General features: G+C 44.2%; 1 protein-coding gene across 6 annotated transcripts in view; it reads right to left on the reverse strand.

Moving 5' to 3' along the window:
• ZFAND6 (zinc finger AN1-type containing 6) overlaps positions 1-15,036 on the reverse strand; it is a 77,866-nt gene that overhangs the window by 19,370 nt on the left and 43,460 nt on the right. For all 6 annotated transcript variants that reach the window (XM_083712907.1, XM_083712911.1, XM_083712906.1 and 3 more), the window contains exon 2: positions 1,218-1,388. In XM_083712907.1, coding sequence (XP_083569033.1) covers positions 1,218-1,371 — 154 coding nt within the window. In that variant the 5' untranslated portion in view covers positions 1,372-1,388. The remainder of the gene's footprint in view (positions 1-1,217; positions 1,389-15,036) is intronic.

Consider the following 15,036-nt stretch of genomic DNA (forward strand, 5'->3'; position numbering starts at 1 on the left):
GCTGACATGTGGCCCCTGGAAGACTGCACAGAAGGGAAAGCGGCCCTCAGGCTGAACCCTTCTCCCTGCTCCTGCTCTACAGCTATTTACGGCAGTGTCGGGCAGACTGAGCTTGCAATACTTTACCACAAGTAAAATACGAGCTGCAAGAATGACCCTTAGACTATACTGACAAAAAACCCTTGTTAAAACTGTGTAGGCCTAATGTTCCGTTTGAAGCTGAATCATAATCTGTTTGGTGATACTACAGGCCACACATAATTAGTCACAGTTCTTCTTTTCCTTCTCTCTTTCTCTCTCCTGTTCTACAATTAGCAACTGCCTGCTGCAAGACAAAGGAAGGCAGTCTGCTTAGTATGGCCCATTCGACATACACAGGCCAAGCGAAAATCCCAGCTGTCTTGGACAGGTCACGAGATCTTTGCAGGAATGCGGAATCTTTTGGGCCTTGGTGGGCCAGATTTTTATCTTGCCGCCACGCTGTGGGCCAACTCTGACAAGTCGGTAGGGATCACCCGCCTGTCAATTATCTGACCCCTGCACTTGTATCCTGAAAGGACCCCTGGATGATTAAGTCCAGTCAAAGGCGACTATGGGGTTGCAGTGCTCATCAGGCTTTCAGGTTGAGGGAGCCGGCATGTGTCCACAGACAGTGCCTCCAGCCCCATCATTTTGCCATGACAGGGAACCAGGCAGAGGGCCTTCTTGGTAGTGGCGCCTGCCCTGTGGAACGCCCTCCGAGCAGATGTCAAGGCAATAAACTACCTGACTTTAAAAAGACATCTGAAAGTGTAATATTTTATTGTGCTTTTAATTCTGCTGGGAGCTGCCCAGCCAGATGGGAGGGATACAAAATAATAAACAAATTATTATTATTATTATTATTATTATTATTATTATTATTATTATTATTATTTTGCCAGCATGCCTAAACAGCTCTGGAGCAACAGAACACTGTGATGGAAGCCAGAGCACACAGAAACGCCACCATGTGGCTAAAGTTCCCCTATGCTACCTGCAGCACCTCGCAGGAGTGAATCCCACAACCTGCCCATCGCCTGATGTCACCCAGTGACGTCAGCTGATTGGTTTGGGGGAGGGGGGGGAGATGGCTTTATGGACCAAACTGTCCAGCAAACTGGAGGTTCCCTACCGCAGCCACATGGGCTTGTGCATCTAGAAGTCAACCCCGACACATTTTGGAGATCTGAACTCACCTGGTGGGCTAATTCTACCATTACTACCATTCTGCCGTTGAAGATGTTCTTTATAGCATACCGAACACATGCCATTCGTACGAGGGTTTCCGTAAAATCCGCACCCAGTAGAACAAAGCATAGGCACTTGGCTATGGTTGGTTTCTTGAGCCATACTCTTTTTCTAGTGACCTGGGAAAACAAGAGAGTCGGGTTAGTCAAGGAGTTCAGACCCGCCCTTGAGTTTTTTGCATTCGAGACATTCCACAAAGACATCATAAAGCCCCTACCAACCTGAGACCGGCATGACCTTTAAGTTCAAGTATACCATGGGGATCTATACACCGAGCCATAAGAAGTTTGCAGAAAGAGGTGGTCAGTGGCTGCCCCTCTCCATTGAAATTCTCTTCTCTGGAGACTTGCCAAAGCTGTAGCCTATGCATCTTTCTCTGGTGGTGCAAGACATTTTTATTCAAGTTGGCTTACAATAGCAATGCAGAGGATTGTATAATTGCAAGATTGTGACATATCTTACTTTGGACAAACTATGAGCTGTAGCTAAAAGCTTGTTCTTTGACCAGGGCTAGCTACTGTAGTGCCTCTCATCATTATCACAATCATTTTACAGTGGTATCTCAGGTTAAGTACTTAATTCGTTCTGGAGGTCCGTTCTTAACCTGAAACTGTTCTTAACCTGAAGCACCACTTTAGCTAATGGCGCCTCCTGTTGCTGCCACGACGCTGGAGCACAATTTCTGTTCTCATCCTGAAGCAAAGTTCTTCACCTGAGGTACTATTTCTGGGTTAGCAGAGTCTGTAACCTGAAGCATATGTAACCTGAAGCGTATGTAACCCGAGGTACCACTGTAGTTGTACGGCCCCCTTTCCACAGTTAAAACCATGGTCAAAGCAGCTTACGGGGGGGGTACATAATTGCAAAAGCTATAAACAATAAATATAAAAATAGACAAAACTGAGCAATTGCCACATAAATCAAAATAAGAGCTGAAAAGATACCAAAAAATAATATCAACAGCAGCAGCAACAACAAAAAACCCAACAGCACCCCACTAAACAATACTGCAGTTTAAGCATCTGTTCGGCTTTTGCAGTTGGAGTCAGTCAGGGCCCTGCCTTTCCAGGCCAGGAGGGAAAAAGCCAGCAAGTCTCTGGCCTCCTCAGTAGCCTCAGCTTTTGCAGCTGGAATCTGTATTTTTACATTTTTACCTAATCATTTGACAATTCTTAACAATTATAAGCAAAACTGCTCCAGAGAAAAATACTTCAGAAATAATACTCTACAAGGAAATATTACTTAACATAAAATTACCATTAACGAAAACGAAACAAAACTCAAACCCTACTTGAATTTGCATTGCGGGAGGTAATTATTTTCTTGACAAAAACTGTACGAGGGGCAACCAGTTTTCCCATAATTTATTTCCCTATCACTTGGAACTCTTATACTTAGATAATTTGTTTTTCCGATGTTATAGCCAAATCCCAAAGTTTATTAAGCCAATCTTTCTGTGAAGTGAGAGTAATGAAACTTTACAATTTTGAGTCATTAATATTATTCACAAATGGGGTGCAGCTTCCAATTCTCAGAGTGGTTTAACACTCAAGTCCTCTTCCCAGGGAACTCTGGGAATTGTAGTTCTGCGAGGGGAATAGGGGTTTCCTAGCAACCTCCAACACCATTAACAAAACTACAGTTCCCAGAGTTCTTTGGGGGAAGTCATAACTATTTAAAGTGGTTAGAGACTGATTTAAATGTATAGATCAAATGGGGCCTGTGCTTGGACTAGAACATATACCAGAACAGAGGTACCAGGAGGAAAATCCATGGTAGCTCAGCGCATGCAGAAACAATTCCCTGAAATCCGAAAGTTTGATTTGAGTGATTTTATTAAAATCATGAGTGGCAGTGTAGGAAGGCTGGGGGAAGGGAGAAACCAACACTGTCAAATAGACAAAAACAGGAAGTAGTATAGGAGGATGAGTAAACCTTTGAAGAAGAACAAGAAAAACCGGATCCAGTTCTAGCTGAGCCAGCTCCCCAATTTTGTAGCTAGAGGATGAAGGCAGGAGACAGCATCTAGGATAAGGACTCTTGAAAAAGCGTTCTGCACACTGTCAACACTTTCAAAATATTGAAGATGTAAATAAACCTGAGTTCCTCAATGATCAGAAAAAAAAACCCAGATGTTAGAAGGTTTCTGTCTTGAGGGAACTTTTTTAAAATGAAAAAAAAAAATTAAGCTGAACTTAAAAGCCGAACAAGAAACAGAACAAGGTTTCGCCATGTTAGTGAGAGCAGAACTGGCAGCAAGCTTATCAATTAAGTGTACTAGGTTCCCTTCCTGACCTCTGACAAAAAGCAGCTGTGGAAGGAGGGGTAAGAAGGATGTTTAACCCTTTCTCTTCCTGCTATTTGTCTCCTCAAAGATTGATTATCCATGGGGGTTGGGGGAAGAGCCATGTATGCTCCTGGGAGGACAAGTGGGACAGAGATGTAGACGCAGCCTAGTTTGGTCCTGAAATCAACAATGCAGGTGGAAAATGCTCTATTAACAATACAAAGAACTTCATACCAGTTTTAATGTAGCCCTTTGACATATAGGGCCATTTTGTAGAAGTAGTAACAGGGTGCTGTGCCAAAGAGTGTACAATCTAGATCTGCTAGTGGTGGCTGGAGAGGTTGGGAGATGCCAGCTTTTGTTTCAGGTGGTGATTAAGACTTCTGGGTTAGGCGAGGCTTTATGGAAGAATAGACTTTGAAAGAGGTGAGGAGGCATATGGAGAAACAAGGGGAAAGGTAAGAACTTAAGACGATCCCTGCTGGATTCATGTCAAAGGTCCCTCTAGTCCAGCACCCAAGTTCACAAAGTGGCCAACCTGATGCAATGACACCCCCTCCACTTGTGACCCTGCGCAACTATCATTCAGAGACTCAGTGTCGCCAACAGTGGAGATAATCTCAGCTTTGATGAGTTGTAGTCATTGATAGCCTTCTCCTCAATCACCCACCCCATCATAGGAACCGCCCTACTGGATTAAACCAAAGGCCCATCTAGTCCAACAAAGGTAGACAAGTCTGAAGAGCACAGACTGTGGATGAATAAATATTGGGCTGTGAGGGCTGGGCTGTGACGAGCTTTAAAAATTAAGTTGGCAAGGCAGCAGCTAGTGAAGGGTTTGAAGGCATCACATGGTCTTGAGCTGTTTTCTCTGCTGCCCTCCAGATGATTCAAGACTACAATTCCCAGATGATGGAAGTTGTAGTCCAACAACATCTGGAAGAGCATCAAGCGGGTTTTAAGTGGTGAGGGAAATGAATGATCACCTCCAACAGGGTTGTACCAAGGCACAAGTGATCTCATTCAGCTTAACACTACCAAGAAACAACAGCTGAACAATTGCTGATGACTGTGGAGCATGAGGATGCAAGAAAGCAAAGCCAGGAGTTGTTATTTAATATTACTACTCCAGCCTCGAAACCTTGCATACCTGTTAGCATTCCCAGGCTACAGAAGCCAATTAATAGGATCAGAGACAGCTGCATTTAGTAGGATTAGCCCCCAAATCTCAGGCTTTTAATCCTCCTATACAAAGAGCCAATTTCAACTGGGGTGAGTGAGGAGGAATCAGGATCTTGAGTCACAGCTTAACCAACTGTTTGTTACAGCGTAAACATAGAAATCATAAAATCAGAGTTGGAAGGGACTCTGAAAACCATCTAATCCAACCCACTGCAATGCAGGAATATGCAGCTGTCCCATACAGGGATCAAACCTGCAACCTTGGCGTTATCAGCACCATGCTCTAACCAACTGAGCTATTCTGGCACATGCTGCACCCCAACCTGTGTGGTGTCTTCAGTGGCCGCTATGGCCCCAATCAACTCCTAAGCAAGACTGGCTCAGAAAGACTGCAACTTTCAAATAACTTTGATCAGGAAAACAAGTGTGCCCATCAAACACAGGTAGGAGAGAAAGGTGCTAATTGCAGAAAGAAATGCCCAGTGGCAGTCTGCTAATACTGTAAGTCACAGGAAAGCAAGCGCAGAAGTCAATAGGTATATCCTGAGCCAGGGTGGACAGCACTGGGCCAGCATAATGTTGTTGCACTCCGACTCCCATCAGCCCCAACCAGTACGGCCAATGGTCATGGATGGTGGGATTTGTAGTCCAGTAACCTCTGGGGGGCACTATGTTGGCTGCAAGATTACCAATGTTTACGTGCCGAGCTTTGATGAGGAAGGATTTGGCTCCAATCAAGCGTGCTCATATTGAAGTTAATGAACATGACTAACTTAGGTTCATTCATTTCAGTGCGTCTTCTCCGAGTAGGACTTAGTTGGATAGAACACAATATTTATAAGTATGGCCACCAAAACTTTACATCATTTTCAACCCCCACCTCCCCCAAATCAAGATTTACTAAATGCAAATATGCAACACTATGTGGACAAACGTATGAAACTGAAACAGGTATCCAAGGCAGGAACTTAGGCCAGGAAGAGAGCGGGAGGCAAAGAGCTGAAGAGTTGATAGTATTTGCGTTGTGTTCATCTAAACTCCTAACAGGAGAAGCCAGAGTTCCATCTTTGCGCTATTTGCACCACCCTTGGGGAGGCAGATTGCATGAACATTTGAAATGCCTTCAACCAATGTCTTACCAGGCCACATGTAACGTGTTAATCCTAGCATATAAAGCCGCAAATGGCTTGGGACCCAAGTACCTAATAGAGTACCTTCTTCTATGCCAACTCTCATGGACTCTATGATCAGCAGGTGAGGCCTGGGACAGCTCAGTTGGTAGAACATGAGACTCTCAGTCTCAGGGTTGTTGGTTTGAGCCCCGCTATAGGTGAAAGATTCCTGCATTGCAGCGGATTGGACTAGATGATCCTCGCAGTCCCTCCCAACTGCCCCACGACAGGGCCTTTTCATTGGTGGCCCCATGGTTGTGGAATGCCTTCCCTAGTGAGGTGTGCCTGTCTCCATCATTATTAACTTTCAGGAGGAATTTGAAAACATTCTTGTTTACATTCTGTGTTTTTATATTGTGATTTTATTATATTCTGATTTTATCGCCCTAAGACAGGTGATATAAATTTTTTATAATTATTTTTATAAAAATAGACATTTGGTGCTTGAAGACTACTATTCCTGGGAATCTTGAAATCATTTGCTGGAAGTCTGTTTTTAATTGCAACTGCTTTCAGGTGTTTTTAGAGCATTTTGGTTTTGTTTTAAAACTGTATATACATTTGCTGCCTTGGACTCCTTTGGGAGGAAGAACGGGAAACAAATTCAATCAATAATTTTAGGAAGTTTCACCTTCAGAGCAGGCCCTCGAGTCTATAGTACGGCGTGAATAGCTTAGTTGCACGGAAACAGTAATTACTACTTACAAGAAAGGCTGAGTGCAGCTGTGATACGGATTAGTGGAACACCGGCTTGAGGATCAAAGATTATAATGGGCTATAAAGTGGAACACGCCAATAACTCTGGTTAATCTCAGGGAGAAGAAGACGCAAAGAGCAGGAAAAACTTCGTTTACACGAAACATTCCTGACAAGCAGCAAGTGGGGAGGAGGAGAAAAGTCACCCTTTCCTAAGTAAAAAGCTTTCACAGCATCCTACTGCGCAGGTCCTCAAGTCCTATCACAGTAATTATCAGAAATATGCCACTCTGAACATGATTTATAAAGAGGTGCCATGACACCAGCTTTTATTTTACAGCACGCCATTTCAATATCGACTTAAGAAAAGGAGCTGTAAACAAAGCTCAGGCTCTCTGAACAGGGACTGAAAGGAGAGTGTTTCACAGAAGTGTCAATTCCAGAAGCAAAGTGATTTATTAAGAAGCTATTGACTGGTTTTTAATTGTTTTGAATGTACCACTTTACGCCAAAGTGCCTTAACGTGCCTGTGAGGGCAGAAAAGACTAAATGAAACAGCCCAACAAAAAAATTCTTTAGATGGCCGTCAAATGACAACGCTTCTTCCTTTGAGAAGATGAGAAATTATCTCTTGGAAAACGGATCACAGTCATTCATGAGCGCGGAAAAGTTTTTAAAAACTTCTGACTGGAGAATAATTCTGATTAGTGTTACAGACTGGGCAGTATATAACAACAGTAGGGAATCATTTTCATATGCTGATCTTTCAGCGAACTCCAAGAATAAAATATGGGCGGGGCCAGCTGTTTCAGTTCTTTTATATTGCCCTAATAAGCCTCACTTAAGAACATAAGAAGAGCTTGCTGGATCAGGCCAATGGCCAATGCCATGGGTAGGCAAACTAAGGCCCGGGGACTGGATGCACCCAATCGTCTTCTAAATCTGGCCCGCAGACGGTCCGTGAATCAGTGTGTTTTTACATGAATAGAATGTGTGCTTTTATTTAAAATGCATCTCTGGGTTATTTGTGGGGCATAGGAATTCGTTCATATTTTTTTTCAAAATATAGTCTGGCCCCCTACAAGGTCTGAGGGACAGTGGACTGGCCCCTGCTGAAAAGTTTGCTGACCCCTGGCCAATACAGTCCAGCATCATTTTTTCACAGTGGACAACCAGATGCTTATGGGAAGGCTGCAAGCAGGACCCAGGTGGAAGAGAACCCTCTCCTTCTGCGGTTTTCAGCAAATGGTATTCAGAAGCAAATTACTATCATGGGTAGCAGCTACTGAGAGCCTTCTCCTCCATGACTTTGTCTAATCCTTTAAAATAACCCAGCCATCTGGGCTGGTGGCTATCACTGCCGCTTGTGGGAGAGAATTAAAACCAAGAGCTGTGGGAATAATGACTTTCATCTGTCTGTCCTGAATCTTTGTTGGATCTCCCCGACTTTTAGCGCTATGAGTAGAGCGGAGTCATGTCCAAAACTGATCTAAAGTTCAGATCGCGATTTCAGAGTTTTGGGGCAGGCAATGTGTCATGAATCCCCGCTCCCCCTGGGCGCAGCCAGCATTGCGCACTTTGCTCCCAGGCGCCATGCAAGGCTGCCCAATGATCGCCAACTCCTCCCTCAGCCCAGCCGCCAGCGGGAGCCCAAGACTCAAGTAGGGCTTGCCTGCCTGCCAGCCAGCCAGCGCCTTTGCTTCTTTCTCTGGTCCTGCAAGCGGCCACCTCCTCACTCCCTTTCTCCTCATGCCTGGTGCTGAGCTGCACCCAGGTAGAACAGACACCTTGTGTGACGTTCCAGAGGGTAGCTCCTGGTAGCCGCCACTTGCAAGATGAGAGCTCCAGGGAGGCTGGCAGCGCTCCAGGGCTCCGTGTTTGCGTTGCCATGAGGTGCCCTTGCTGATGCGCTCTGCCCGGGGCTGTGCAGCCCGCCCTCACCATGAAGTGGCGGAAACTGCGCATGATGGAGCTGATCGTCTGCATGGCCGGCTGCCGAGGGCTGGGGGCAACCGCCTTCCCACCTTTCCGACACCATGATATATGAGCGTTTTCAGGTTGCGTCCCGCAGCGACCTGGAAGTACCGCAAAGAGTTGCTTCCGGGTTTCACCGCTTGCGCATGAGCAGAGGCTAAAAATGACATCACGCGCATGCGCAGACACGGCGAATTGTGACACGCGCAGACGCAGGTTGCGTTCTGCTCAGGTTGCGAATGGGGCTCTGGAATGGATCCCGTTCGCAACCAGAGGTACCACTGTATTGGGATACATTGCGAGGTTTAACTTCCAGACAAAAAAGATTGCCTTGTGTCCGTCTTTCATATGGTAAGCCAAAACCCTAATCCCTTTCCTTCAGTACACCCTGATCAAAAGACGAAACGCACAAAATGTGAGTGTAGCCTGCTTGTTGGTATGCAGTTTGGGGCATCCAGAAGCAAAAGGGAACACGGTTAATATTTAATTTCCACTCTATGATTTCAGCACTGCCCATTCAAGAGTAAATTTCTGGCTCAATCCAAGTCAATGCCCTTGAAAATTCATTTCAGCCAACTCAGTTCTACAGCAAAAGAAACAAAACTCCACAACACAACCCACTCTTATCCTGTGCCAGATCATTGATCCACTAGCCTAATACTATCTTTGACTGTCAGCAGCTTTCAATGGCCTCAGGTCAGAAGATGTCTTTCCCAGCTCTTCTGCCTTTGCGTGGAGAGGTCAGGAAGCAGGTCTGGAATTGCCTAACCAAAGAGCATGTGTTTTATCAGAGTTCTCTATCCCCAGGTAGAACACTTCGTCTGAAGTTGCTCTGATACTTCTGCTTTCTACTTGTTCAAACTATGCACGTAAATAGCAAAGAACGAAAAAACATTTCTGCCCAGAGGATATGAAAAACATTTTCTTCTTTAAAAAGGGGACATTGCCACATTTGTCTCAGCAAATGGCAGGTTTTACTATTTTTAGACCAAAGCCTCAGATGTTTCGCAAAGAGCGCTTTCAAAAGGGGGGGGGGGAATCTATAGATTTTGGATTTCACATCAAAGAAATAGGTTTTTGTTTTTTTAAATGAGATTTTCCAGTTGCACAAATTCCCTGTTGGACATCCCAAACTAACAAGTGTAAAAAGCCAAATGAACACAAGGTGTGCTTTGCTCCTTGCTTATGGTATTATTGCTTGGGTGCTTGTGAGCTCAGGGGTGTATATGTATATGTATATCACACATACCCACACACAGTGTCAAACCTCAGTTCCCAAATAGCTCCATTTTGGAATGTTTCGGCTCCCGAATGCTGAAAACCCGGAAGTAAATGATCTGGCTTTCGAACATTTTTCAGAAGCTAAACGTCCAACGCAGCTTCTGCTGAGTGCAGGAAGCTCTTGCAACCAATTGGAAGCCATGCCTCGGTTGTCGAACATTTCAGAAGCTTAACGGGTTTCCAGAACGGATTACATTCAACAACCAAAGTTGAGAGAGAGAGAGAGAGGAAGGAAGGAAGGAAGGAAGGAAGGAAGGAAGGAAGGAAGGAAGACAACCACCTGCCAGTTCTTCATCTTTCCTACTCCAGCCCTTCTCCTCTCAGTTTATATATAGCAGCTGCAGCACAAGCTTAAAGAGACTCCCAGGACTGACAGCTACCAGGCCCCACAGACCAAACTAGGTAGGCCAATTAACACCAGACCTCTAGAGAAACTGAAGGCCAATGAGATACAAGTTTGTGGCCTGGGCCTATTCCGATACTGCCAGGCCTGCTAAAATCTCAACAGATTTTCTGAACTATAGCCTGATCTATCTACTCATGGTCCGAAAAATACTTTCGAATGAGAAAAATGATATTTGGTCTCATGTGAATTCAAAAACAAACAAGCCCGCACCAAAGCAGGAATAAACTGCACAAGTTGCTCCTTCAGCCAGGTGACTCAGTGGAGTCAAGGCAGAGCCAGAATCAGATTAGAAGTTGTCTTCAGTGCGCTCTGCAAACAGAAGGGTTTATTTAAGACATGCCGCTTAATTATTCCTATTTCTAAGGGTGGTCTGCAGAATCAAGTTGCCAACAAATGAAGCTTTTTCCAGAGGGTTTCTATATGGTCTTTTTCAGACTCACCTGGGCGATCTGAAAAACCTGACTAGGAAACAGAGGAGTTTACTGAGCAAACCCAAAGGGGATTAAAATATATTAGTAGCGGCTGTCCGGATATCCTCTGCCCCTCATACCACGCTGAAGTTCTGTCCCTGTCTCTCATGGAGTTTGGGGGAGAAGGGGGGACATAAAAAAATGGTGACTGTAACACTCCTTCAGGAAAGCAAATGACAACAACTGTTTTCATTGATCAAATTCTGGGCACTGAGTGTGTTGAGAGTGTGCCTTTGAGGACAAGGTCGAATTATTTTTCAGGGTCGCCAAATTACATAAACACCGTGCAGGTGCTTGGCTGCGTGTTTGCTGCCAAACCCCATAATGCCAACATCAAGAGGCTCATAAGTGCAAGTGTTGTACTAAAAAATGAAAGCAGGGCCTGACTACTTGCAGAAACAGGAAACTTCTATCTTTGCACCTATTATAATATGCCACCACTGGCTGAGTGGGAGGCCAGACTGTGGTTTGAAATGTGCTAGATGAGGGTGGTGCTGTGGAGGGACGCGGGTGGTGCTGTGGGTTAAACCACAGAGCCTAGGACTTGCCAATCAGAAGGTCGGCGGTTCAAATTCCCAGGACAGGGTGAGCTCCTGTTGCTCAGTCCTTGCTCCTGCCAACCTAGCAGTTCGAAAGCATGTCAAAGTGCAAGTAGATAAATAGGTACCGCATTTCCGTGCGCTGCTCTGGTTCACCAGAAGCGGCTTAGTCATGCTGGCCACATGACCACATGAAGCTGTAAATAAAGCAAGATGAGCGCCACAACTCCAGAGTCGGTCACGACTGGACCTAATGGTCAGGGGTCCCCTTTACCTTTACCTAGGCACCAGGCACATATTGCACCTGGCTTTCAACCACTTGCGAGCAAGTGAAGATGCCCAGGCGCCAGAATGGCACCTGACCTCTCCACCACCTGGGGATCATTGGATTGGGACTGTTTTCACACACTAATCCCCATCCTGTAGAATTCTATCAGTTATATTTTATTTGCACAATCAGATGAATTTCTGGAACCATATTGTTTTTTCTGTGCAGTCGGAGCAGAAGAAGTCACCATTAAGACAGAGAGGTTGGATTTTGCCAATGCACACCTGGATCAAGCGACTTTTCTTCTTTCTCAAAGCTCTTAACCTAGCTCAAGGTTGTCATCTGAACTCGCCAACTGAGAATCAATCACAGTCAGTCCATCATTTTGAAAAGTAAGACTTTAGAGCCATCTTGCCGAAGACATTCCATTTTGGTGACTGCAACCTTGGTTTAAGGAGCCATTTGGCGCCTAGCTTATATATCTGAGTTTCTAACACTGCCCCAGACCAGCTACTTGGCTGCCAAAGAAGGAACGGGTGCAAGACAGGTCCAAGGTTAACTTTAAAGGTTTTTTGCAAGGATGCAACAAAGTGCTGCCCGCTTGAAGATTAAGAAGAAGTGGTTCTGCCGAAAAAGGAAGGCGTTTTAATATGGTTTGGGCAGTTTAAGTATGGAAACTGAGTGCACTTTACCAAATAATGTGTATACGCTGTCCCTGGCATTGCCTGTTGTTTAAGGGGTTAATGAGCACATATACCTGATGTGCCCAGCTATACTCCCCCCTTTACCAAGTGCACATAATCAGCTTTCCAACTGCACATTTCCCTCCCAGTTGTACATTCTGTGTCCAACTGCACACTAGAAAAAACAAACAAACCGTGGAAAGAATCCGTATACAGGAAGAAAGACAGATACTCCTGACAACTGCATTCACACCCTCTTTTCAACCAAAGAAAGAGCACGATGATTTATACACACTATGTGGCAGTATGCCAATTTCCTATTGTGTCATCTTGTCACAAAATCAAGCTGCCTGGATGAATACGGATTGAACAGGAGTGTGCGCACGCGTTAGCAAGGACGATTAATATTGCAAGGAGAGAAGAATCACTGGCTTTGCAGGAAGGCGAGATTAGACGGTAGCCAACACGTGACGTCTATCTTACTTTTAACCCGAAGGAAGTACCCGTGGCTGCTTTCCTACTTGACCGCTACTTCCTGCTTTGACTCTCTGAACTTAATGCACCATCTAAGAATAGGGAGGGAGAAAGGGGGTGCTATTTTTAGAAGGGAAGGCTGGCTGAGAGACAGATGGGGAACTGAGCTGAGTTTACACAACTCTTCATTTGGAGATCACCACCCTATGGATTCTGACCACCCTATTTTGAAAGAGAAAGACAGGCAAAGAACAGCACAGCGATTTCTGTAGGTCGAAGGGAGTTTTTGACTGTGTAGGTATGTTTGTGTTTATTTATGTATTTGGACCAGCCTCGTCACAACACATGGCAAGCCACTTTTGCAGCCTAGGAATTTGTTTTACAAAAGCAGTTTGTGGCACAGCATGCTTTAAAGCAGGCTTTCCCAAACTTGGGTCTCCAGATGTTTTGGGACTACAACTCCCATCATTCCTACCTAGCAGGAGCAGGGGTCAGGGATGATGGGACTTGTAGTCCAAAAACAGCTGGTGACCCAAGTTTGGGAAACCTTGCTCTAGAGGGCCAATAATTCCACTGTATAATTAATTCGAAAATAAGGGAGGGATTTGTTAATTAACTAATTTGACATGAGAATGCAGAAAGGGGAGGTATGAGGAAGTCGGGAGAGTAAGGATTATGAAATCAAGAGCCTGAAATTATACGTGTTGTATTCTTCTTTATTGTTTTGTCTTCTTTGTTATGGATGGAAAACTGAATAAAAATTATTTTGAAAAAAAAAAAAAATTCCACTGAGCGTGCTCAAGACATAATAAGCATGCCTGAAGTAGCTGTTTGAACCAGTCTTCAACCAGGGTTTGTATGATAGTTCAAAAGAACAACAACAACAATCAATGTTTCTCTGTCAGTGTGTTGACATTTTCCAAACACAAAGCACACAAATCAATATTTAAATATACCCCTTTCAACATATTTGCTCTTGAGATAAATATTTCTGATAAATGCATGCTAATATATTTTTGAAACGAGGAACCATGTTGGCAGTTTTAGGAAACCCGAAAGCCAGTGGATAATTAAATTACAATCTGCACATTCATGCAGGAGATGCAGATGAGTTTAGTTTAATTTTCTCAGGCATTCCTACTCAAGGAAGGACTCAGTCTGCCAAAATGAGATGTACTTAAACACACACGCGAGGTCCGTTCTTTCTGAAGAAGTGGAGCCATGCATGCTCAGGTTACTAGTCCACAACAGTTTCAGAAATCTACATTAGTTATTTCCTGCTAATATTGAAAGAAAGAGAAATCCAGTCAGTATTGCTCCTGTTTACTGAAACCCTTCTGCCTGGTGTAATGTGAATCCTTGAAGCAAGTGACAAAGCAAGTACCAATTCACAAGTCTAAGATGTCATTACTTTGAGAACATCGTAGCATATCATTCACTTAGCTTTCCAGAGTCATTGTTATCCAACTGAATAAATGCCTAAATAGCAGAATACACTCAAAGTGTTGGCCAAAGACAGTATCATGAATGAATAAACTAGATATCGTAATCTCATTATTATTATCATTAGCACTGTTTACCCGCCCTTCACGCTAAGGTCCTAAGGTGGGTCAATTAGAAGTACAACATTCAAAAGCAGTTAAAACAAACTGCAATCACAGGAATAGGGTGGGCCCTAAAATATATATATCTCAAACAGCCAGGGTAAAGAGCTGTATCATCAGCATTTCATAAATTTACGTACATATTGTCCTTTTCCCGCCATATGCTCAAGGCAGTGTTCATGGGCTTGCCATGTGTCTCCCATCCAGACTTAAAGCTGCTTTGCTTTAGCAGGTGAAGGCACCCTAAGGCCTAAGATATATGCCCTGGCAAAGTACTGAGAAATCCATACCCTCCAACATTTTTCCGATGAAAATAGTGACATCCTATTCCATAATAATAATTTTACTATTTATACCCCACCCGTATGACTGGGTTGGCCCGGCCACTCTGGGTGGCTTTCAACATATATAAAAACAAAATAAAACATTTAATGTTTTAAAACTTCCCTATACAGGGCTGCCTTCAGATGGCTCGGGGGTCGGATAATTCCATACCCTCCAACATTACTGTGCTGAAAATAGGGACACCTGGGATGACTTCTGTAAATCTGGGACTGTCTCTGGAAAATAGGGACACTTGGAGGGTCTGGGACATCAATTCAGTGTATTTTTTCAAAAAAAATTGTTGCCCAATTAATCTGGGACATCTTTTTAGTTGACTGAAAGTTTTATATTGATGAATCTAACCAATCTCCTGGATGAGAAGAAGGAGAAAGAGTTCTGCATGAGTT

Source organism: Podarcis gaigeae, assembly GCF_964106915.1.
Source record: "Podarcis gaigeae genome assembly, chromosome: 14".
NCBI lineage: Eukaryota > Metazoa > Chordata > Lepidosauria > Squamata > Lacertidae > Podarcis > Podarcis gaigeae.